Source organism: Malaya genurostris, chromosome 2 (assembly GCF_030247185.1).
Source record: "Malaya genurostris strain Urasoe2022 chromosome 2, Malgen_1.1, whole genome shotgun sequence".
In the NCBI taxonomy this organism is placed as follows: domain Eukaryota; kingdom Metazoa; phylum Arthropoda; class Insecta; order Diptera; family Culicidae; genus Malaya; species Malaya genurostris.
In genome coordinates, this window is record NC_080571.1 from 126,321,573 (window position 1) to 126,344,387 (window position 22,815).

General features: G+C 35.8%; 2 protein-coding genes and 1 long non-coding RNA gene across 4 annotated transcripts in view; all 3 read left to right on the plus strand.

Moving 5' to 3' along the window:
* The window catches only part of LOC131428684 (apical junction molecule), a 69,538-nt gene extending 55,716 nt beyond the window's left edge, over positions 1-13,822 (plus strand). For both annotated transcript variants that reach the window (XM_058592729.1, XM_058592728.1), the window contains 3 exons: positions 6,928-7,242; positions 7,313-7,446; positions 11,924-13,822. In XM_058592729.1, coding sequence (XP_058448712.1) covers positions 6,928-7,242; positions 7,313-7,446; positions 11,924-13,452 — 1,978 coding nt within the window. In that variant the 3' untranslated portion in view covers positions 13,453-13,822. The remainder of the gene's footprint in view (positions 1-6,927; positions 7,243-7,312; positions 7,447-11,923) is intronic.
* Positions 13,823-16,373: 2,551 nt separating this feature from the next.
* LOC131428690 (uncharacterized) lies at positions 16,374-22,034 on the plus strand. The gene is made up of 3 exons (XM_058592739.1): positions 16,374-16,672; positions 20,766-20,867; positions 20,929-22,034. The coding sequence occupies exons 1-3, from the start codon at positions 16,532-16,534 to the stop codon at positions 21,232-21,234; spliced, it is 549 nt and encodes a 182-aa protein (XP_058448722.1). The 5' UTR covers positions 16,374-16,531; the 3' UTR covers positions 21,235-22,034.
* LOC131428693 (uncharacterized) lies at positions 17,728-19,182 on the plus strand. Its single transcript, XR_009229396.1, has 3 exons — positions 17,728-18,582; positions 18,647-18,815; positions 18,871-19,182. It is a non-coding gene; the product is annotated as an uncharacterized LOC131428693 (long non-coding RNA).
* Positions 22,035-22,815: the final 781 nt, after the last annotated feature.

Sequence of the window (22,815 nt, forward strand, 5' to 3'; positions counted from 1 at the left end):
CAACAAAATTCTGAGTACTCTGAATTTCAGAACGGTTATTTTTAGGAGACAGCATATTTTGAGCAAATCTATTGGCCTTAATAGTAATATTCTAGTGTGTGATTAACTATTTTATATTAGCGATATGAAAATTTGAAAAAGTCTATAAATTGTTTCAACCGTAACTGTTTCAATTTTAAAAAGTTTCTTATAAAACTTACACCAAATGTTATTTTTAATATCAGGTTCAAAATGGAAACGTTGCAAAAAATTGCAGAAATGTTATTTAAAAAAAATCATTATATAATTTTTTTTTTAAATTTTTTTATTTTTTGGATCATTATTTGTTGTATTATTTTGGAGTGCTCGTTTTATTTCCCATAGCTTCTTCTGTGAAGCTTTTTCTACATTTATTAGTTTTGAAATTAACACCAATTTAAAGAAAAACAATACAAGAAGAACGGCCACGTATAGGATGTAAATTGAGGTTTTGTGTTTATTTGGCTTTTGAAATCAGTTGAATAAGCTGTAAATGATGAAAATTTACATGCTCTAGGGATGAACATTCATGGATATTGCGAAACTCTTTTTATGTGCATCTACTATGACGTAAATTTGCATGATTTTTTTCCGATGTGTGCTGGAAAAATGATCAATTTTAATTTTTTTATTGTTCAGAAACAGGAGAAGTCAGGATAATTACATTTGAACCAACCGAAGATGTTGGTTTGAGGATAAGAAAAACATGTTGAAAAATATCAAAACGACGACCATATTAAATATCTACATGCCGATTCTAATCCCGTCGTTCGCCCACGCTCGTTTATCACCCCCTCCAGCAACCCTTGTATTCTATTTACCTTTCTCACCTTTTTAGGAAGAGCACTTTTACTGCCCTGTAATGCTTGGTGTCATCAACTAGTTATAGGGCTATAGATTTAGTTTTCATTGTTAATTTCAATTGTTAGTTTCATGTATCTGTTTGATCAGTGTAATCTGTTGATACGAATGGTGAAGTGGTTTTATGCCAGTTGGAGAGAGAAATTGCAAATTTCATCTCCATCGGGCTTTTTGTTGCTTTCAAATAAATAAATAATGTGAGGCTAGGTTTTAGAAAAATCATCATGTTCACACGATTTAGTGCGAAGTTAAACTTTGATGTATCCAAATTACATATTAAATTTGTTAGGCGATACTATTAGAATGTCACATATTTAGCAACATGTAAATATAGAAACATATATATAAGAAAAGCAAGTTGTTTTGTAGTTGTTTTTATTGAAAATAATATAATAATTACATAATTAATAACATAATAATTAATTTATTCTTGTAAGAGGTTAACGGACTTCTCGGTTTAACAAAATAACAAGAAGATTTGTGTCGATTGGCTCAGGAGTTTTGGTAGTATGGATGGGCAGTTTATATCTCGAGTATGGAACTATACCTCTGGAAGTATTGGGCTTTAAAGCTCTGCAACTTAGTTCTCTGATACTATATTTATCCACCAGTGCAATTAAAATAAAATCCATTTTTCATTGAGTCACTCCCCTTAACGTTAAATGTCTTTAACTTTTCGTTTGAGTGTTTGAACAGAATGATTTACAAGGATAAATTTTTTAATATTACCATTTAGTACTTATAACAGAATTAAATGGTAATATTAAAAATTTATCCTTGTTAAATGTCTGTTAAAATAACATAAAATATTAGAAGAATAAAATAGAGATTCGTTTTTCTTAAATGCAATTTTTTTCGGTGAATTTCTTTTCAAGTGTTATATGCCGTTCGACTCAGCTCGACGAGATCGGAAAGTGTTCTTGTTTGTATATGTATGAAACTTTCGACAATTTTTTTTCGCGTATAAATGACGTAATCGACAATACGCGTTGTTTGATTATCGCTCAATATTCTTAGAGATGACTGAACCGATTTCAACAAACTTAGGCTCGTTTTTCAGCTTTTGATTCCATTGATCCAGCCATTTGTCAAGTTTGAAGTTCATATGTCTGTGACTGCTGGTTCCGGAGGTATAATGGCATAAGTGACGTAACTGACAAAACGCGTTGTTTGTTTACTGTTCTATTTTATGAATGATGGCTGAACCGATTTCAACAAACTTAGGCTTGTTTAATAGCTACTGTTGGGCCGTTGATTAAGTTTGAAGTTCATGTGGTTGTGACTTTTGGTTCCGAAGATATAATGGTTTGAGTGACGTAAGTAACTAAACGTACCTTTTCTCTCTGCTCAATTTCCTTGTGATGGTTGAACTGATTTCAGCAAAGTTGGGCTCACTTGGAAATTACTATTGGTTCATTGAACATGTTTCATATTCAAATGCATGTGACTTACGGTTCCATTGATATCATGGCATATGTAACGTAAACGTCAAAACTTATTATCAATTTTCTTGTATATGGGTTAATCAATATCAATAATTTTAGGCTTATTCGAGACTAAAATTCTGCTGAGGGTCGATTTTGAAAATCATATGGCTGACTTTCAAGTCTCGGATATATAATCGTACAAGCGACGCAATCGTCAAAATAATTGTTTTCTATCCGTATAATTAATTCAGGATCTCTTTAAAATGTATTATTGCTGATACGCTTAATCTGAGAAATGTTTCCGAATGTGTGACATAAACGCTGAATCATGCTTATGTGAACTAACCGAATCAATTTGAATAAATTTGTGTCAAAAATCAGCTCAAATTAGTGTCAGAAATTATCTCTATAAAAAGGCAAACAATATTTTAATGAGACTGTATCGATGAAAGGAAAAGGCATTATCATACCACTAGGTGGATTAAGAATAGAGTTTTTTTCACAGTTAGAACGATTTGAAGAAACGGAGTTCGCTCTTTTAAAAACCAGTCTTGAGTCGAATTGATTTCTCTAAAGACTGTCCCAGAAAGTATGTACGCAATCAAAAACCGCTGCAATTTCGCAATGGTTCAGAATCTGTCAATTTGTATGGCTGCATCCTGTTGTTTACACTCTTCTCTAACCACTTGTGCAGTTGTTTATTCGTTTTCATTAGTTTGCTTCGACATGCGTGGACTTTCAGCAGAACAACGTCGAAGAATTGTGTACAAATGGTGCACAGAACGCGGACTGTCACTGAGAAAGATAGCAAAAATGGAAGGAGTAAGTGGAAAAGCCGTGCGAAATGCAATCAGGAAATTCGGTGAGGATAACACCTTTGAGGATAAACCGAAAACGGGTCGAAAAAAGGTGCTGCTAACCCTCAATTGGGTAAAGGTATACTGAAGGCGTTCGAGCAAAAGAAGGAGGTTTCAGTTCGGTATGTGGTCAAAAATGTGGGCACTTCGAAGTCAAATGTTCTTCGTGCTAAAGAACGTTTGAATCTTCGAACCTATAAGAAGCAGAAACAACCAAAACGTAGTCCGAAACAAGAAGCATCGATCAGGCCGAGGGTTCGAAAGCTGTACAATACGATTCTTGCTGGTAATTTGAACTGCATAATCATGGACGACGAAACCTACGTGAAACTCGATTACAAATCCTTGCCGGGACCACAATATTATACGATGCGAAAAGGGCAAGTGTTGAACCAGTCCGAGACATCGATTGAAGTCGAAAAAATTGGTAAGAAAGCTATGGTCTGTCAAGCAATTTGTAGCTGCGGTAAGATTTCGAAATCCTTCATCACCACTGCTTCAATGAACAGCGAAATATACATCAAGGAATGTTTACAAAAACTACTTCTACCCATGATTCGAAGCCACGAGGATCCTGTTGTCTTCTGGCCAGACGTTGCTTCATGCCTCTACTCGAAATCAATGGTAGAACGGTATACTACCAAAAATGTCACTTTCGTCCCAAAAGACATGAATCCACCAAATTGCCCACAACTTCGACCAATTGAGGAATTTTGGGCATTAACGAAGGCACATCTTAGGAAACATGTCTCGGCAGCCGAAACATTCAACAGTTCGAAAAAGATTGAAAAAAATCTCAAAACTAGTCGCCAAGAAGTCTGTACGGAATTTAATGAAGAACGTTCGCAAGAAGGTGCGCCAGCTAGTCTACAATGGCTAAGTAGCAAATGTTGAGAATAATATTCTGTTGTTGTAGTCTAATATTATCAGTATATGGAATAAAATTTAAATATCTAACACTTGTGAATTATTTACAGCGAAATCAAAGTGCGTCCATACTTTCTGGGTCAGTCTTTATCCGTGAAAAATAATGGTTTTGTCATACTAAAGACATGTACAAAGTTTCGTCAAAATTGGGCAAATCGATTCAGATTTCAACAATAGTTCTATTTGTAGACCACTTTTAGATGTGACCAAATCGGATCTCGGAAATAAAGGTCGAAATGGAACTCACATCGAATCGAATCGATGCAAATTTTCAAAATTTCAATGTTACTTAAATAAATTTACTTGTTTTCATTCATAGGTCAAAGGGAGATATTTTGAAGTCAAGTCAAGTAGCTAAGCATTGGACCTGTGATTTAAAATTATCCGCAGGTCCAAAGAACAGCATAGAATCGAATCAGAAGCTCATGTTTCGTATCGGAATATAGTATCAATGCCCGATCAACACATCGTATCTAAACTTTCCCTTTTTGATTACTTGTTGAAGAAAATTGTTATTTTAACTACTGACGAGTCTGAACTTATATCAGCAATTGTTACAAAAACACCTTTTTGGTATAATCTTGTTACTGCTTCATGATCGGGTGCCTATGCTTGGAGCGGAAAATATTCCAGCATAAGCACTCATTCCATAGATGCCCAAAAGTAGGTTTATTTTATTATTAATAACAGTGCAGCTGAAATATTCCGTTAAACTTTTAATATGCTAACAAACTGGTTTTTCAAACTTGTACCACAATAGGGAAGATGAAGTTGTGCCAGAAGATCTTGTTATCTGTTGCTTGGGCAATGGCATCAATTTCCGAATTAGAGGGAAATCACGATTACAGGCAGCGATCTGTCTCTCATCTTTTCTGTGGCGCGACCTTAGGTGTGAATAATTGTCGACAGATACGATCGCTAACATCATTACTTTTCTGCCTTTCTTTGGTCCCTTTTAGTGTGCTGCAAATACGTAGCCTGTATTCCACGATCCAATATTTGATGAACAAACCGAAGACAAAAGTAGATAACGTACTCAAATTTCCTTCTCCAGAAGAGAAGATAATGAAAATGTTATCGAGATACTCACGCTCACCTGGCATCTGGTTTAGGCGAGGGAGCATGTAGAGAGAATTTGTGTCACATAAGGCAACTAAAAATTAAATATGGAATCTTGTATGGAATCGTTGCCTGCTCACATCTAACCGTTGATTTCAGTTGCTAACTAGTTAGATTGGAATTATGAAATCAGGAGAAGTAGTTCGATTTCAACAGAGGCAAGTGAAACTCGTTTCCAGAATAGCTTTCACTGATGATATGATATGCTGTCGTCTCAATATCATGATTACTAAGCCACTTTTGAGGTCGTTAGTAATCGTTCACTTTCAATAGGGTGTGAACTTGACTTATGTGTAACTATAGAGGAACACAATGTGCAAGTGCTTTGTGACAATGAAACTATGCTGGATGTTGGTAAATGTAGACAACCCTCGACAGGTAGATTTAACATCGCTACTCGCACTGTACATTGTCGTGTTGGTGGCCTCGATTTGTCAAAAGATTGGATAAGACACAATGGAGCTCGCAGCGACCGAATTAATTCATAGCTACTTTTCGTTCCTCATTCACACCAGAGACAGCGAACAGTCTATCAGTCAGAGCGCAATGTTCATCACTGAAATTCAGTTTGTTTCCTAATCCGTAGCAACGCATTTGAGTAATTATTTCCAATTCAATTAAAAATATTGTTGCAAGAATCGAATGAACTCGCTACATGTCATGCAGTATACATTCATGTTGATTTTTTTTCACATTTGAGTGTATGCATCAATCAAACTCGCAAAAAATAATCAATCAAAACAGAAACTGGGAAATGAACATATTTTAAAATAAGCAAAAGCTTACTAATAAATTTATCAAATAAATTTTAAGAATACTGAACAAGATTGAACAATCGATTCAATATTTGCTAGTTGTTCGATTTGGATGAATATAACCGCAAACTATGAACCGATAATGAATGTGGGTAACTCTATATTTGAAGATAGCCAATACTTATTCCATTGATTTCTTTCGTTTCATCTCTACATTAAAGGTAAACAAAAAACGTTGTGCTAAATGAACATGTACTTTGAATACTAATGTCATATAAAAATCACATTACATTCCACACCACATGGCTACATGCATTGCAAAGGTGCGAATAACGTCATAATCTTACCAGAAAGCGAAAGTTCAACCAAATAAATACATATGTATTTCGATTCGACATAATTAGCGGTACCCACTTTTGGGTGTCCATCCTTCTGCAGTTGTTGCTACGACTATTCTTGTCGAAATCTTATTTCGCTGTGCCGTATCCGTCGTTGGCTTAAATGATTGTCATTCTGCATCTAATAACAAGCCTTTTATGCTCTTTCCAAATACCTCAGCATTTGAAGCGGAGATTTGGGTCGATGAAACTGTTTTGGTTGGCAGTGTATAAGTGCGGACTCAACCCAACCCAACTCCAATGATGATACGAGTCAGAAATAAATTTGAGAGTATAGTGGGACACGTTGGAATTTCGCACCACCCAAGAAAACTAAGCCATGTCCGTCGGTCTATGTATAAAGTTGACCAGATCAGGGTTGACCTTCTGCGCGTGCGGTCGATTGTCTTTTGTGTGCACCATCTTGTAGCGGTTGCGAACTCATTTCACATTTCAACAATGTTTCAATAATTATTAAGGAGATGACGCTTTGAAATTCATTGGCGTGTTTGTATATTTTGATATACAACTTTCACATTTTTGCTCAAAAACTTGTTTGACCAAAAACGTCTCTTTCGCGTTTCAGACTGGGTTTACCTGCACAATTAACAGCATCGGTAGTGACGGCGGCTCCGGAAAGAAAGCAGCAGATGCCGAGACGATTCGCTTCGCCACGTCGTTTTGACTCATCACACGGAAGTGACACGGGAACCAGTACTAGAGAATCGGAATGCAGTGAAGAGCAACAGCACTCTCCGACCAGTCCCATATCGCCAATTTCTAGCCAATCGAAGTTATACGATTCTTTGGCCGCGGAATTACGTGAAAAATTAAGCGGGGGCGTTCCTTTGTTATTACCGGCCAAGGATTGCGATAAGACGACTGTTAATGATTCTAGAAGGTAGGTTGCGTTACATTGAATATTGTTAACTATTGACTGGTGATGGTGGTTTTGATCGTGCGTTTTTCAGATGTCGGAACCCTTGCATAGTAGGATCAAATACATCTGTGGGTAACAAGCACGGTGTGTCCTCTCGTGGCTCATCTGGCATAGGATCCGACTTAGCACCCAGCCCAGAACGACAGGATGCACATAGTTCAAGCGGTAAGCCTATAATTTGATTATTAATTCGCTTTATGCAATGGTTGCAGCAGCTGTAGTAGTAGTAGTACTCAATTTACAGACAGGAATTTTCGGATTACTTTATATTTACGAGAATTATTTCAAGATACAAGAAAATGTATCTCAGAAATCATGGCATAATTGATGAACATTCGTTCAGTTGTTTAAAATTTTCCACGCATCCTTTTGTCATATATCCTATCATGTTCATTCAGACTCAAAGAAAAAGTCTTCAGCATAGAAATGATTTTCCAATTGTTAATCATGCAACGCTTGTTTAGTTTTCCTTGGATATTTATACTAACACCGAAACCATAGTGAGGAAATGTATCTATGAATAAAAAATTAGGGATTTTTATTACAACCAAGTTAAGTTGTTAATTTGTTTGCCCAATTTAAACCCAACTTTTGGCTAAGGTTGAATGTATTTTTAATTATTAGTGCGTCAGAAACTGCTCTATTTAGATGTATTTCATGTATTTTGCATTCTAAATTTAATTAGATTGCTTATTGACTTGCAATGCGAATGGATGGAGCCAATTATTGCCGCTAAACTTTCTTTACGAGGTATGCTCCTCTATCTTTTGTCCCGGGTTTGCGTTTCAATGCATAGGGCACTAGTCTTACAAGCCAGTTGTCGTCGGAGACCCGACTCTTAAGGATGCTCAGTGTCAGTAGGATTCCAGCACCTGCCATGCAATGGTTCAGCACGCTATAAATCGGCTGCGAAGTCAAATTCCACCAAAGAAATATAATACCTAGTCTTTGCTTTTCCTTTATCCTTCTTCCGAAACTTTCCTTTTCTCAAAGCTCAGATTGACCTTATTTTTGCGCAATAAAACTTCGCTCCGGAAGTATCTTGTAGTCCAATTCAACTTACATTTCGCCTTTCATCATAATATGCCATTTTACTTCAAACGTCTTCGTACAGTTAGTGTTCTGAGTTTCCACGGTATCCACCTGAGTTTGGCTGCGTTTCGGATATTTTTGCTTTCGGTAAGTCTTCAAGGAGTTACGATCCTTATCGCGTTGGTCTATCCTAATCGATGTTCCACGTTGTTTTTGCGCTATATAAGGTTGACTTCTCTGTTTTGTTTTGAGACTCTTTCCTTTTTGTGTTCAAATTTGGCTTCAATGGGTCTTATTAGCCTAATATTGCTTTTCTTAACACCGCTTTTAACCTTCAAGGTCGTTCACCGGGGGGTGCACCCTCTCTCTTCCATTTTGTAATGGGAAATCTTTCAATGTGTTATGATAGATTTTCGATTTTCTGATGAAAGCGGTAGGCAGCAGTTCAAAAAATTTATCCGAAATTTATGGGAAATATCTTACGCTTTATATTGGATTTGAAAGGTCGTTTGCTCGTTTGGAATAACACACGCAAACAATGTTTCTTCCAAACAAGTAGCTGGCATCACTCACCTCATACACTCAGAAGGTTAGCAACAAACTGAAACTCAGTAGCTGTAAAAATATAAAAATAAGTCTTTTTCATACACAGCCTGAGATACTCATAATAAACGATACAGTCCATATTAGCTTAGATTAGAATTCATTGGTGATTGTGTTATTATGGTGTAGTATATACACCAACCTCAAAGATTTTCGTTATATTTCAACTAAAACATAAATCTTGAACGCTTCATGGAATTTTATAATTGGTTCAATTCATCCATTGCAGAGCCGCGTCATGTCACAGACATTAACCATGTATTATCAGCTAATATCAGAAGGGTATTTTAGTGATCGGATTAATGTTAAAATATTGGGTAGTTAAAATAAGAAGAAAAAAAATTTCGAATTTTCAATGATTTCCCGTACCGATTGATGTTGTTGTTCAGCAACTCAGAGTACTACTGGTAACAATGTATTTCAGATTCGACTGTTTCTATTCAATAAAGGTTATAGCCCATTCTTCACAACGTTCGTTAAGCTTAGAGTATTCTCCGTTTAAAAAAATAGAGTGTAGTCAATAACATCTTTTGAGATCCGTTTTTTTTTATTTTGGCTCATTTACCGTTGTTTTAAAATTGAGTCTCGTTGTCACTCTTTGTTTTGGGGGAGAGGTGATCTCATTGCTATGGCGTCATTCACAAATTACGTCCGCTTTAGAGGAAAGAGGGGTTTTTTAACTATTGTGACAAATTTTGACCAGGGGGATGGGAAACTTGGAAAAATGTTACCTCACGGATGTTTTATTTTGACAACTAAAGTGAGTAGTAGATGGGGTAGAATAATAGCTGCTATAGTATTTTATAAAAATTTGACTCTGGATTCCGGAGATTTGGGTCAGCTAGAAAACCCCATTTGATATTCAATAAAAAACTGTTCTGATATTCTGGTAGATGTAAATGACAAACAAAGATTAAAATAATAACACATTTTACCATCATATCGTGTCTTAATGTTTCTTAGCGATACTTGGTATTCCATCGAAAGAATCGAGAAATTGTACAACAACTGTTTAGCATCAAAGTTAGTTATTATATCTTATTTTTTTATTCATGAGTTATTCCAATTTCTTCATGTTCAATTGATCCAGTAGTTCTATCTTCAAATAAAATACTATCGAATAAACTGCATCAGAATCAGATAAGATAAATGGTAATGATATTTTTCTATTCTAAATGCTAGAATATCAAATAACTAAAAAAATATCTTCTGTAAATATTTTGTTTTTGCTTTAATATTATAATGACACAATTTTACATTTTGTAGCTGTTTTCTCATGCAAACTTTGTTATGATATGATTGTTATTATGACATGTTTTTGATATTTTTACTCTTATTTCAAACTAAACAATGTTGCAAAGCACTTCTACCCGCGATAATTGACTGAAGCTCTGTTGACCACATTAGTTTCCATTTACTGCTACCAGAATTTCCGGAACTAGCTGCCTAAAGAGTTAACAGTGGAAACGATCGATCGAGATATCTCATGAACTGCTAATGAATCGATCTTTCCTTATATTTCCGAATGCAAGGCTTCAACATCACATATGCTGGTATTCTACATTCTGTCAAATCCATGAAATATAATAAGAAAAGACATTGAGTAATACTAATACTACTCAACACATTTCTTTGTTGAACATTTTATTATTAAGTTTTATCATTTTTTTTGCCCTGGAACGTGCCATTTGAGCCAATTTGTTTTAGGGGAACGTGTCATTCGAGCCAATTTGTTCTGATTCATATTTTTACTCTATCTCAATGATCCCAACTTCTCCGTGAAATGTTTCAAACTATCATTTGATGATGACTTCAAACTGACGTTTGGTCATTTTAGTTTTCGAACCTCGTGGTTAACCAGTTTGTGCAAAATGCACACGACTTGTTTCATGTTCATGCGAATTATGTTGATCCGGGGGTTTGCATCAGCAGTTCTACATTAGCTGCTGATGCACCGATGAATCGTGTCGAAGCTGTTCAACGCAAATTCATTAGATTTGCACTTCGCAATCTACCATGGAGGGACTCATTCATCCTTCCTAGTTACAAAGATCGCCGTCGGCTTATTAAGCTAGAACCGCTGTCTGTTCGTAGGAACGTTTGCAAGGCTGTCTTCATTGCTGATCTGATTCAATCACATGTTGACGAATTAGTCAGTCTTAATCTCCTGCAATTGATCAATTTTGACATTCATCGTCGTAGTCTTCGTTCTTGTCCATTTATACGAATTCCCCATGATAGAACCAATACCGGATATAATGAACCTTTTTCCAGTACGTGCCGTTTATTCAATTGTTTCTTACAGGACTTTGATTTTCATCTCTCTTGAAATGCGAAACAACGATTATTCCATGATTCTTTATATTTTCAGTTATAGTACTAATGTTAGTTTTTTCGACCACCCCATCGTCTCTCCGCCATCTCCATGTATAGAGACACTAGAGTTAGTCAGCTAGGATTAGTTTCAACTGATGGCATTAAGAACATACGTGTATCTGTTGGATTATTGTAATCTGTTGATATAAACGATGAGGAGGTTTTATGCGTGCTGAAGTGAGAGAATGTGATGTTTCAGCTCCATCGGGCTTTTTCCTGCTCCAAAATAAATAATTAAATAAATCTAGGGCCTAGATTGCTCCTTGCAAGTTTTTCGCAAGGCTGGTTGTAGTGAATCAATGTTTTATAATATTGACATGTGGGCTGTTGATGGCTAGTGACAAGTAATTTACTTGGAAGCTATGTGTCTTGAACGAGTTTTTAACAAACTTTATCAAAACTTCCTAAAGTTTAATGAAAAGTTTAAAATTTTCTTGGAAAGAGAACATAATTTTCGGTTGTTGAATCTAAAAGAAAAAAATGTTTTCAATGAAAATTGAATGCAAGCGCTTTGACATTTTTCAATTTCACATTTCTTTACTATGATCAAACATCATATTCTATCAATTGTTTGTTTATCACATATTGAGATGGTCCCGTAATAATACAACGCGCAATTGATTTTTTTCAGATGAGGAATGGGTGAATGAACCGGAAGTTTCATTCGCAAGCACGTCACATCAGCGTTTACCGAATAACCGAGCTAAGGAGCGCTATCCAGAGGAATCAATGCCTCATCCAAACAAGTATCGTGAGCCTCCGACGTCATATCTATATCCGAACGTTCGACAGGATCATCACGCTCGTTTCCATCGTTCGTCTAGTCGGGAGGAAGATAATAGTCTACGTGGTTCAGTGAATTCGCGTGAAGAGGACGTTAAACCGATCATCACAAAACCCACTCCTTTACAAACACGATTCAGAGAAGCATTCAATAATGACCAATTTGCAGTCGATGATCGCAAAAAAAAGATTACCATCGATGACAAACGATACGAACAAGAAGATATTCGAAGAAAATCGACTCATACAGATCGGTATCTGGAAAATGATCGAGGAGAAAATTTTCAATTTAAGAAATCTCCAGGCAATGGTAAATATTACGACGGGTATGAGAAAGAGAGAGTACACTATCGTGAGAACTTAACTGATCGTCAAAAATATCGTGAAATCATTTCCGAATCTTCAAAATACCGTGATGAACTCGTTAAAAATATGAGTTATAGGGACGAATATACGGAGTATTCACCGGATAGAATCAACAGTAGAACTAAATATCCACCTTCTTATGATGATCATCGAGATTTCAAAATTGAACGCGAATTTCGAGAGCATCCTCGCAGTTCGTCTAACAGAGAACACCTCTATGTGCACGATGGGAGTCCTGAAGAACAGTTCCAGGGTGGTTTCAATGATCGTCGTCTATATAGAGACAGTGAACTGGATGCGTTTAAAGATCCCATTGAAAAAGTCGGAAAAGTTCCCCTAACTCGTTTCAAATCCTCCGACGACTCGAAACGTAATCGTGAGAGGTACGATGATCGGTGGGAACGTCAGCCTATGTATCCAGAAGATAATGGTTCCGAAGAACAATTCCGCGAAGTTTCATCTCGCTACCGAGATGATAGTAGAAATTCTACGAGTGTGAAACATGTTGATGTTCGAACAAAAACAGTAGACGTCAAAACCAGTTCCCCTGAATCTACTATAAGGAAAGTGTCACCAAAAGATAGGTTCCAAAATGCGAAGGAAAAGTTTCAACAAATGGAACGAGAACGCCATGAACAAGAACGAATCGAACGTGAGCGTCAGGAACGAGAACAAATGATTCACGCAAAACGGACTGCAGAAGCCCCACGGAGAAGTTCCCTGGAGGCGGTAGTAGTGAGTTCTCGAGATAGTAATGATTGGAGCTCAGACGAGGAAGATAATCCACCAAGAGTACCGATTCGGTCATCAAATAGTATCGGTTATCGTGAGGTAGAAACTACCAACCGTTATCCGGGACTGGATCGTGAACCGATGCCGGCACGTGTAATGCCTGCAAAGAGCCTTGGCAATTTGGTCAAAGGCTATCGCCATAGCTACGCTGAGGCTCGTCCGCCACCAGTTTCGCGAAGCAGCGGCCGAGTTGGACTTGCCGCGGTTAATCCCTATTGAAATTTATATTACTATTTTATGAGTGGTGTTACTTTTGAAGACGGTTGTAATATATAAGTATGATAATGCGTTGACGCTATCGTCGGTCTTGAAACAAGCTATGTAAATCCTCTAATGAAAAGTCTAGCTCATTCACATTTCATGCTCACGTAGAGTACAGAATACTTGCATGTTTGAAGTGCCTTATAGCATAGAGTAATATCATAGGAATCCACTATAAAATCCATAATTGAATATACTGACAATAAATGATTGAAAAGAAGAACAATTATCGAATAATATCTGTTTGGTGCTATTTTTTAAAATATGTGTGGTATCATCTTTCACATTGCACCGATATAATTAGTACATACATATATTGAAGACATGATTGAGTTTTTCAATTCAGCCGATTGAATATCACAATTTCCGCATATTTCGTTAGTTTTTTAATTCAAGTATTTTTATGCAGTAATTGTAAGTTCATTGAACCAGGCTTGCACACGAAGCGTTAACGGGGCAAATTTCAAATTCGATCTCGAAAGCGGATCTAATAATCTGAATTGATAAATTGATTGTGTAAAAATGGAGTTTTTGGTGTTTTCACGCTGAGCAAAACTCCGCTCGAATACTAGATGTTTGATAAATTTGAACATATTCTTATCCAAGTAAATAACCATTTCGGAATACATGCATCTAAAAATGTTATAGAACTTTATCCAAAACAACCGAAATTTGAAAAGTTTACATAAACTTTTTCACATTTTTTATTGCTTGCGCGCTGCTGTTTCATGGTGAGATGGTGTAAGAAATGCACGGTGGGTACGGTGGGCAATTACATATCAAATAATGACATGAATTTATGCAGCAATGGGATTTGTGTTGAAAAAAAAAAACGAGTTGATTACAATAAAATGCTTTATAATGGTAGTAATGTCCAAGTCTGTTGACTTCAATGCATTGATGTTGCTAAAGCAATAATGCATGGCTGTGTAGTATCATATAATAGATATTACTTCAGATTGTAGCCATTCATTATAGCAAAAATAAAAATTCATCCTTGACAGACTTCTGAATGAATTGAAGTCAAGTATTTTCGTTCATGTAGAATATTTAAATATGTAACATTTATAAAGCTTCGTGCCAGAGCCAGAATTCAAAAATATATACGTTCATGGAAAATGTATCATTATACTGAATAGAGGATCAGAACATAATTTATCTGGCACAATCTCTATATAATTGTATAAGATAATAAAAAAACTCGAATTAATATCGTCAAGCAAAACAAAGTCCTGCTATTACGTTTATTGTGGAATTTGACCTTTCTGTTTCAACAGACTTCGTAGCCGATTCATAGCATAGCTTCAATTATATAGCTAGTCTACGATCCTATTGACATAAAGAAAAATAATAATATAACCACTTTCTACTTATTCGAAGATGACAATGAAAGTCAATTAGAGTAGAGTATATTGGCAGTAATTTCAGTTCAGTAATCTATTTTAACACGGTTTTATTCGATAAGAAAATTCGACTGCGCTCTATCATACGTGTCTAGTGTATACATTTACATAAAAGTCATCTCATCGGCGTGAAGGATCTGGTGAACCACTGTCGAAGATACCGAAAATACTTGAATGTTTTCTTGTCTAGAATCGTTCTTTTGAAAGAGAATCCATGCTTGCTACTTAACTCAGGCATATACATGGTAAGCAAGTTAGTCAATACATACTCCTTATTCATAGTTCTAGTGTAATAGTAATCACTAACAATAACGATTGAATTGAGATATATTCAAAGTGTGAAGGATTCAAAAATCCATTACGAATCAATGCGTCTTTTTTACAACCCAACAAAACGAGTGGTAAGCCCACTGTGCTCAATCACTGAAAATATTCCTGGTTTCTATGTGTTGGTTTTTCTTGTTATGTTTCGGTTATTCGGTTAGACTACATTTCACCTCAACAGCATAAAGCATTATTGGGTTAAGCTAAAAGATCGTGTGTTTAAAATTGCACACCGTCATTTAGAGCGACGATGGAAACAAGGTTAATATTCTTCTAAATTTTGCTCAAAACTGATTTAACTTGTAGGTTATATTAATTACTGACTAAACCAGCCGATTTCGGCTATACCGGTTCCCTGTTCTTGGTAGTGTTCAAAAACATTAAAACGAAACTCATTCAATTTTCTTAGAGAAGATTTGATCGATTTTCTCAAAAATTAGGCTCAAATGAAATGTCATATAGTCTGTAGATTTCTGTTGAATTTCATCCGGGTTCGAGTTCTGGTTCCGGAACTATAGGATTAAAGTGTGCTTTAAATTTCAAACCATCATTTAGCGCGACGATGCGAAATAAAGAAAAATTCTTATTAACTTGACATAACTGTTTACATATTGAAAAGGTTATGTTAGTTTATACCCAAAGAAAGCTTCTAATTTTATCCAAAATAAAAAAAAATATCCTTGACAGAATCTTCTAGTGATATTATTCAAAACATAAGTAATATGAAAAAGGCCTCATCGAAAAATATTGAGTCAATGTAGTGTATAGACCAAGTTTATCAAAAAATATCACCAAAAATCATTTGAAAGTGTGAAAACGATTTGTTTGAAAAGTGAATGGATGTGCGCATGCTTTTAAACAGTAGAGTCATACTGTTAGATTGCGATTTTAATATTCGATCGAACTTTTGTTGATACTTGGTTGCACATTTCTAAATTGATAATTCCTCTTCCATCAAACGATTCGTTTTCTTTTTTGCTAACAAAGCAGTGATTAATGTGTTTATAATTTATTATAATCAATAATATATTTGACACATATGTATGTCGATTATAATATTTTCATCTTCACAGCTAAAAAATGACAATCGTAGTCTATTGTTCCATATCTAATTTTGAACCATTCATGAATTTACTCTGGGAGATGGATACACCCTTAGCTAAGAAAAATCAATAATTTGACAAATTACACTCTAGAAATTGTTTTCGTTGTTCAAGGAAAACGTGATTTGCCGTAGGTAACAGAAATTAGTGATTTTTACAAGGGAAAACTATATTTCAAGGGCTATTAGTCAGCCAATCACGAACGGGATGACTGAAGGCACTTATGAGTATGAATGCATGCGGGCCGAACTGTTAGGCATCGATAAACCGAGCCTAGAAGAATTTGAAGAAAAAATGAAACTTCGAAAAGAGGTAGAGGAAGAGGAACAAATTACTCAGCAAATGCAGGTTGGTGATTTCATTTTCAAAATTTTCACCGTAGAAATTGTATTATTTTGCTTAATTCAATTGAGGAAACTACTGATTTTGTTGCATTGTATCTTTGGAATAAGGGTAAAGTGTAAAATAGTTCAAGTTTACGAAACATTACGAGCAGTAACGGTTACCGATTGCTGGAGCCTCATCTGATGATGGTCTTCTGAAATTATATTAGTATTGTATATTGTTTCGGCTGTAAACAACGTTATAGAATTTTCAACGTAATGAACAGCTGAATAGATTACTTTTGTATAAATATTAAAATACAATTGTTGAGAGGGTCGTATGCATCTGGTTCTATCAAATTCCGTGATTCTTTTTTTATTCTGGTGGACTGTGTTGGAGAAAAGAACTCATTTAGGAGCGTATGTTGAAGTATTAAGGGGCTGTCCGTCACGCTTTTTTTGACGATTTTTGACTCCCCATCCCCCCTTTGTCACAAATTGTCGCAGAAGCAAAGACCCCCCACCCCCCCTATGTCACATGTCACGAATTCAGAATGAATAAAATCTCAAATCTCAATACATACTCAATATGTATGACAAACCATACAAATATGAGGAAAAAATCGATTTATTACATGCTGTCATTAGATTAAAAAATATCCCTAAAACTACAAAATCATCGGAATTATTTTATTAATATCGATTATATAAATTAACAAAAGTATTTGGTTGGAATTGATGAAACATTTAAATTATCTGTTTTATTCCTCCTAGGGGTACACAGATATATTATTGTTTTAAGTAAAGAATAATATTCCCTTAGTGTAGCATACAAGGCTGAGAAAATAAAGCCCAAAACCTCATCAAAACGAGATCACTGCCGGAGAATCTTTTCATGATCAGTTGATCAGTGAATTTTAAATCACATCGATCAATATCGGTACTGATCTTCTGTCACACAATGGGTAGTGATTTTGAGCTAAAATGATTCTTGATTTATGTAAGTTCAATCATTGGATGATTCGATAAGCTTCGATATTGATGGAGGAAAATCACATATGATCAAGATAAGACATGACATGATCTATGTCTGAAAACGTTGAACTTCCGCCCTTTTTCAAATGGGGTACAATTGAATAAACTGCATCAGAATCAGATGAGAGAAATTCTTATGATATACTATTATCAATGCTAAAAATCAAATTACTGAAAAAATTGTCAGTGTATAACTTAAGTTAAACCGTTTGAAGGCATCTTTTTCTTTTTTACTCATATTAGCAAAATTTATTAATTTCGCTAATTTACTCGCTCCTCCGTGCACTTTTGCTGATCACAACAGAAATGATTCCCTGCATCATTCATTTCCGAATTTACAAGAAGAAGCGTTTACTTCAACAAATACACGTTTTTCTATAGAATGTAAACGTTTATTGTGGAGATTTTTTCAGGAAATAGGGCAAAGCAGTAATATAATTAGGTATTTCAAAAACGCGCTCATTGAAAATTTTTGGACGTCACATTCCAAAAACCTCCCCCCCTTCCCCCTGTCACAAAAGGTCACGTTTTATGAAACACCCCCCTCCCCCTTGCGGCGTGACGTCTTTTATGGACAGCCCCTAAGGTGCGTTACGCTTCAATGTTAACAGAATAACTTCATGATACGGTGGCCTCCATTCATGATGTATTAGCATAACTCTCTTTACATTGTGATTCAAATAAAAATATTGTGCGCTCAATTTTTTTAGAAATGGCTTAACCGATGTTCACAGGGATGTATTTTTAAAAGTGATAATATAAAAAGAAGGGGAATCCGAAACTAGTGAGTAAATTATTTTATAATTAATTTGTTCAAGGGAGGGTGGGGAGGCTTTTCAATTTGAAAGAAAAGTGCGTCATCCACAATATTGACGCTGTAAAACAAATTCTGAGAACGAGGTATGAATTGTCAAGTTATTAGCACTTTTATATAATAAGTATTCTATTGTTTATGGAACTTAAGGTTGAAAATATAAATCACTAAACCCCCTCCACCACCCTGCGCACGGGCCTGTCTGGGCTAGGTGTTAGCTACAATGGGTTTCAGGATGATGAGCGTATAAGCAGTGAGAACTATAGTAACGGGATGATTAGCAGAGATTAGTGAGGGAAGGCAGATGTTTTGGATAGAAGTACGTATATTTACGAAATAGAGAATATCATATAACTTACAACGATTTCTCACAGATAGCGAACAGATTTCAACAAACTTACAATCAAATGGTAAGGTGTTATAACTCCATCAGTTGATTTTAAATTTCAACCGGATCTGGCTTCCGATAATTACAAGATATAAATAACAAAACATCAATCTGCTATTTAAATGATGGCCCATTAGTAGGGGATAAAAACTCCTTCCAGCCATACCGAATTAGCACATCAGAAAAATGTAAACGGAAACTCCGAAATAAAATTACCATACATCATACATCAATTTCTAATCATTACACCTCTAGAACGAGTCTTTTATTTGTAAATTGTAAAGTTGCAAGGAATGTGAAGCGGATATATATATATATATATATATATATATATATATATATATATATATATATATATATATATATATATATATATATATATATATATATATATATATATACAAGGTGAGATGAAAAAACTGCAACAAAGTAAAACGCCATAATTTTTTCATTTTTTTTTTAAATTTTATTGAATGAAAGCAAAAAATGTCGGAAATAACATCAAATTTGAGAATCGGTTTAGATTTGTTCGAATTGGCCACCTTTGGCACGAACTATGGCCTTCAAACGGCCAATGAAACCATCACACGCTGCCCGAAAGTGGCTCTGCGGTATTTTGTCCCATTCTCGGCGAAGCGCTTGCTTGAGATGATCGACACTTTGGTATTTTTTAGTGCCAACCTTGCTTTCCAAAATACCCCAGGCACAATAGTCCAACGGATTGGCATCCGGAGATTTTGGTAGCCATTGTGCGGTGGAAATGAAGCGAGGAACCTCATTTCTTAACCATTCTTGGGTGGCGCGTGCTGAGTGCGATGGTGCTGAGTCCTGTTGGAATGTCCAAGGTCTGCGGCCTAAATGTTTGCGTGCCCAGGGCTTCAGAACTCCCTCCAAAATTTTTTATTTTGACCCCACGGTCGATGAATACGAGCGGCGAGCGACCATCGGCTGTTATGGCGGCCCACACCATCACCATGGCCGGCTTTTGAGTTCTGGTGGCCAACCGAAGTTGCAAATTTTCAGCTGACCTCTCTGGCAAGTAAACACGATCATTTTGTTTGTTTACAAACTGCTGGATAACGAATGGTTTCTCATCGGAGAAAACCAAATTCGGCAGTTCACCACTTTCGGCCAAGCGAAGCAACTCTTTAGCTTTTTCGAGTCTAACTTTTTTTTGCGCATCAGTAAGATCTTGCACTTTTTGGAACTTCAATGGCTTTAGTCCAAGCTCATTTTTCAATATTTGCCGAATGGCATATTGCGATATGTTCAGCTCACGAGCCATTTTTCGGCCACTGCGACGCGGATTTCGTTCAATTCGCTTCTTCACTTTTCGAACCATTTCTGCCGATGTTGCTGTTTTTTTTCGTCCACTTCCTTGACGTCGGGCTACGCTACCAGTATCACGGTAACGAGCGATGGTACGAGACACAAAAGATTTATTCACTTTTAAATGCTGGAGGGCTCTAACGATAGCCACTTGTGGTTTTCCAGCCAAATGCAAAGCAATCACACTATCACACTTGAATTCCATCACAAATAACTTTTTTTCTGAAAAATTCCCCCCAAAATGCTTTTGTGCGCTTGTAAATAATATAATGAGCTGTCACTAGAATAAATCTGACAGCTGTGGGACGAGCGGTTTAGAAATGACAGCAGTCTGAAGTTGGTTGCAGTTTTTTCATCTCACCTTGTATATATATATATATATATATATATATATATATATATATATATATATATATATATATATATATATATATATATATATATATATATATATATATATATATATATATATATATAATTTGTAAGATGTGACATTATATCGATTATTTAAACGTCATGGTCCATTGATTACACATATTCGAATAATTACAGGAAGTTGATCTACAAGATGAGCAAACACAAGGAGTGTCCGGTAAAATGGATGAGCTGAATAACATACTATCAATAACTCAGCAACGGATCAACAAATTCAAGGTCATTTTCCTGTTCACCTAAATTTAATTGTTGAAATGTATTGACAGAAATTCATATTTAGGTGGCTTGTGGCAGTCTGACTAGCCTGTTGAAGATGCGTCCATCTACGCCCAGCGGAGGTAATCCTTCTGATGAAGCAGCGAATGAATCGTCCTCTAATACCATTAACGATGCGCTCGATGCATTAGACACGATGAAAGATGTTCAGAAGGCGTCGGACGCTACCATCGCAAAGTCAGCTGCATCTGATCTGAGTCAAAAAATGACGTCACAAATGGATAAACTGGATTCGTTATTGTATAAAGCTGATAATGCTTCGTATTCCATGAAACAACAAACCGATCAGATGCGAAAAATGACGAAGTAATTTGCAGCCAGCAACAATATTTACCAAAAACTCAAAACACGATTTCTAATAATACCTTGACGCTTACATTTGTATTGTACTATACTCTAATATAAATTCAACGCTTCAAGGTTTATACTCCCTATTTAAGCAATGGACTTTTCCTGCTTGAATGTAAGAATTTTTGTTTGTCAATTATTCAACTAGCTTTCTTTGTTTCAATTTTACGTGCATAAAATCTATATACTAATATAATTATTTTCGTGCTATTGTGCTGTCTTCCAAGTAACAGTTAGCGATCGCCAAGCACAATCAGCTTTTTAAATGTCGTGTGATTTGAGTATTGACACTACATCGAGAAAACAATGCCAGTGAAGCGTTAGAACACCGAGTCAGAATGTGATATTAGTTTGCACCAGATGTACACATGTTATTTGGGCGATGAAATACTTTTCCATGTTGTTAGATTACATTCATTATTAGCGCTAGATGTTATTGTTGTCTTTATCTACATTCGAACCTAATAATAATCAAATTAAAATTATATTTAAAGCTATGAATATAATTATACGATAAATGCCATGAATTTTTGATTTTTAATGGATAGAAGAAATATTTTTAATGGATAGAAGATATATGATTGGTTATATTATTCCGAAAAACGTTAGCTCATTAATTGTATATTGACTTCGTTGTCTATCGGATTGTTAAGTTAAATTTATTGGGGACTTTGCCTCTATAAGTATTCCATATTCTCAAGTAGAACATTTAATATAGGCCACCGATTGTTATAATATATTGACAATCACGATGATATTCTTTTCATTGTCTTTTTGTGTAAATACATTTCAAGATATTCCTTTTATGATCGTGTTCTCAATAGAATTTATTCAGTGTCACGCTTTGACGGTGGTGAGATCAATTTGTCCGCGTTCTTCATGTATGCAGCCATCCTCCCAAGACACAGATACTTCGTAAGACACCCTCAACTTGATCGATCGCTTGACTATCACATCGATGGCTCAGTTTTGACTAGAGTTGCCTAGGTTTGCGATTTGGGCAATACTGCTAGATGAAAAATTATCATTAACGATCAAAAATTATCTCAAAAGCATCATGTCAATTGGGCTTCATCAGTAACATCGCTAAGGATTTTAGAGATCCTCAGCTCGAATATGTCAGTCTCAGAAGAAATAAGTTCACACGATGTTTCTCTGGGTGTGCCGCCCATCGCAGTCAGCCAACTGGGTGTACGAGAGGTGGTACCACAAGTAACTGTTGGAATTCTCCAGAGACGTTCCATCAACTGAGGATGGTCCATCTGCACTCCGCCATAGAGTTCTTTCTATTCGGCTCCTTTACCCTTTGTCAACATAGCCTGGTTATCGTGGTCATAGAAAACAATCGGTTTGATGAGCGTTTTGTGGATGGTCAATTCACTCAAGATTTCCTGCCAAAATACGTTTCTATATTTTCCTGCAGGTATCATTATCGACGGTATCCTTACCTTACCTATCAGCCTAGACATGTGGTGTTCTTTGCTGTATCTAGCAAACGTCTCCATGTAGCTCGATCCATGGCCGCTCTTTGTCAGCCACTCAA